Source organism: Glycine soja, chromosome 7 (assembly GCF_004193775.1).
Source record: "Glycine soja cultivar W05 chromosome 7, ASM419377v2, whole genome shotgun sequence".
Taxonomy (NCBI): Eukaryota; Viridiplantae; Streptophyta; class Magnoliopsida; order Fabales; family Fabaceae; genus Glycine; species Glycine soja.
The window spans coordinates 30128439-30131767 of record NC_041008.1 but is presented as its reverse complement, the minus strand read 5'-3'; the positions used below and the strand labels follow the sequence as shown (position 1 = coordinate 30131767).

The following is a 3329-nucleotide window of genomic DNA, read 5'->3' as shown; positions in this document are numbered from 1 at the left end:
ATTTTATTTTTTAAAATGAAATAGATAAAATATTTTCTTTATCAACGTATATTATAATTTTTCAAAAATAAAATCATCAGAAAAATAAAAATACCTCAACTAACATATTTTAATTATATATTTTTAAATATAATAATAAATAGTTATTGTATGAATAGTATATGTTTTTCAAAATTTGTTATTATTATTATTATATGATTTCATTCACTGAATTATTTCTATAAAATGATAAAGAATATTATATATTTTATAATTTTACAAGCAACTGGTAAGAAAAATATATAAATTATTATCATCATCTAACTTCAATTTCAAATAATTTCCATCCCATCTTATATATATATATATTCATTTCTTATGGCATTATTTCTCATATTTATTAACTTTTATTCCTCAATTTTTCTTCTTTTCACATTAAATTTCTTAAATGAAATTCAAGTTTTATATATTTATACATTAAAAGACAAAAAAAATCAACAAAAATAAAAATGATGAATTTGTCAGCACATTAATCATCTCTTAAAAAAAACTCTAACATTAAGATAGTATGTCATAATTCGCGTTAAGATAAGAATAAGATGAAGACCCACCCAGCTTTATCCATAGCATCGTCAACAAAGTAAGTTCAAATCAAAGACGCCTTCTGAGATTCGTGACCTCCAAGAATATATTGAAAAGGAAGAAAATGTTGACAATTCTACGTCATGCCACACGCAAAAGAGTAAGAGCAACACTTATTAAACCCCCACCGAATCTACTCCAAATCTCATCCACTTCAGTAAACAGTCACACTTACACTATCACACAGCATTACTCTCACTCAACAACAATGTTGCCGCCAGCGGGAACCATCGTATTCAACACCGTCGGAAGAGTCCAATACGGTTTCGACGTTTTCTCTGTCGACCTCAATCACCAACAGCCTCCGCCCCACGCCACCGCAGACCACCGCCTCACCGACGGTGTCTCGATTAACTTCAACGCACAATTCATTAACCCCCAAAACGACGTCGTCTTCGTATCCGAAAGAACCGGGTCGCCCCGCTTCTACATTACAAAACCCGACACTAAACCCCAGCCTTTACCCTTTCTGCCCAACGCTCTCTTCCACGATCGCCCAATCGTTAAAAACGGAAAGCTCTACTTCGTTTCCACGCACGAAGAAAACGACGCCGTTTTCACTAGCTGGAGCGCCGTTTACTCCACCGCCATAGATGACTCCACCGCCACCGTCAAGAGACTCACCCCGCGCGGCGAGGTGGACTACAGCCCCGCCGTCTCCCTCACCGGGAAATTCCTCGGCGTCGCTTCTTACCGCTCTCGCCGCTGGCAAACCAACGATTTCCGCGAACTCCAAACGGAGATCGTCGTTTTCCCCGAGTCCGATCCAAAAAACCGAGTCACGGTGAGCGAGCGCGGTGGCTGGCCATCGTGGTCCCAAGATTCAACCATTTTCTTCCACCGAATCGCCGAAGATGGATGGTGGAGCATCTTCCGCGTCGATTTAACCGATTCCGAACTTTCAGAATCTCGAAACTCGCCGATTCGCGTCACGCCGCCGGGGTTGCACTGTTTCACTCCGGCAGCTTTCCACGACGGAAAGCGCGTCGCGGTCGCAACTCGCCGGAGAGAAAGCAATTTAAGGCACGTCGAAATCTTCGATCTCGAATCGCAAACGTTCCAACGAATCACCGAAGACATAAACCCTAACTTTAACCATTACAACCCGTTCGTCTCGTTGGACTCTCGCCACCTCGGGTACCACCGATTCCGAGGCGAGTCGATTCAGGGCGAGCCAATATACCCGCACCTCGACAAAGTCCTCTCTCCGGTTCGCGACCTACAGTTACTCAGACTCAACGGTTCGTTTCCCACCTTCTCCCCCGACGGCGATTTCATCGCTTTCAACCACGGCTTAGACGGCAACGTTAACGGCGGCGTTAAAATCGTTAAATCGAACGGTTCCAAACGCTGGACGTTGCTCAAAGGACGAACGTGCTTCCACAACGCGTGGAGCCCAACGGAGAAGAACGTGATATACACCTCCGTCGGTCCAATCTTCGAGTCGGTTTATAAAACGGTTCAAATCGCGCGCATCGAGTTCGACCCGGTTCATTTAACTAACGACCGTGAAGAGGTTCCGTTTAAGTTAACGATTCTCACGAGAGAAGACACAGGGAACAATGCTTTTCCGTCATGCTCCCCTGACGGGAAGAGCATTGTGTTTCGGTCTGGAAGGGAAGGATACAAGAACTTGTACATAGTTGACGCTGTTAAAGGGGAGTTTGACGGCGGGATAAGGAGGTTGACGGAGGGGGAGTGGATCGATACGATGCCGTGTTGGTCGCCGAAAGGGGATTTGATAGCGTTTTCATCGAACAGGCATGACCCTAAGAATAGTGAGGTGTTTGGGATATATTTGGTGGGGCCAAATGGGAGTGGGTTGAGGAGGGTTGAGGTGGCAAAGGGGGTCGAAGGAATGAAAGAGAGGTTGAACCACGTGTGCTTCAGCCGCGACGGAGAGTGGTTGCTGTTCACGGCGAACTTGGGTGGCGTGAGTGCGGAGCCGGTGGGGCTGCCGAACCAGTTTCAGCCGTATGGGGATTTGTATGTGGTGAGGTTGGATGGGAGTGGGTTGAGGAGGCTGACGTGTAATGCGTATGAGAATGGGACGCCCACGTGGCACCATGGGGATTTGGCGCTGTGTGCTCCTAGAGAAGATGATGGCGAAGGAGGTCAGGATTGGGATAAGTTGAAGGGTGAGTTTCAAGAACCACTTTGGATCACGTGTGATATTTGAATTCATCACCAGTGTTCCACTGGTATGTAAATTACTTGTAATGTAACGTGTGGCCATGGCAAAATAAATTTGGGTTTCTTTTGCTAATTTCTGGCTTTCCAAACTGAGAAAGCGTTTACTAGTATTATAAGCCTGTAGTGCCATTTGATTGTCATATTAAATTTTACTAAATCAGGGATACAATTATTAGGAGTAGCGCTCTTGTAATGATTGAGAAGTTAGTAAATTTTGGCTTCTCTTGAGTTCTTTCGTTATCATATAATATGAAGCACCGACATGGACACCGGACACGACACGGACACGTAGATATCTGTAATGTCCAAAATATAGAACGTAATACGGGTGTCGTGTCGGTGTCGGACACTGACACTGACACGGACGCGTGTCGGACACCGGACACGGCAAAGGGCTGAAGTGTCCGTGCTTCATAGATCATATTCACCCACAACAATACTAATTATATAGGGATTTTTTTATTTGTAGAATAAACCATTAATTTTGTCGTACCCCCTTACCTGCGTTTTTTCAC

The 3329-nt window shown here is 44.2% G+C and overlaps 1 protein-coding gene across 1 annotated transcript; it reads left to right on the top strand.

The window, feature by feature from the left end:
• The first annotated feature begins 592 nt into the window (after window positions 1-592).
• Window positions 593-3042, top strand: LOC114419267. The gene has a single exon (XM_028384906.1). It carries the CDS (start codon window positions 686-688, stop codon window positions 2798-2800), a length of 2115 nt encoding a protein of 704 aa, XP_028240707.1. The 5' UTR covers window positions 593-685; the 3' UTR covers window positions 2801-3042.
• Window positions 3043-3329: the final 287 nt, after the last annotated feature.

Bases quoted from the DNA above. Each gene is read 5' to 3' on its own strand.
- LOC114419267 (XM_028384906.1), top strand. From the start codon at position 686: ATGTTGACAATTCTACGTCATGCCACACGCAAAAGAGTAAGAGCAACA.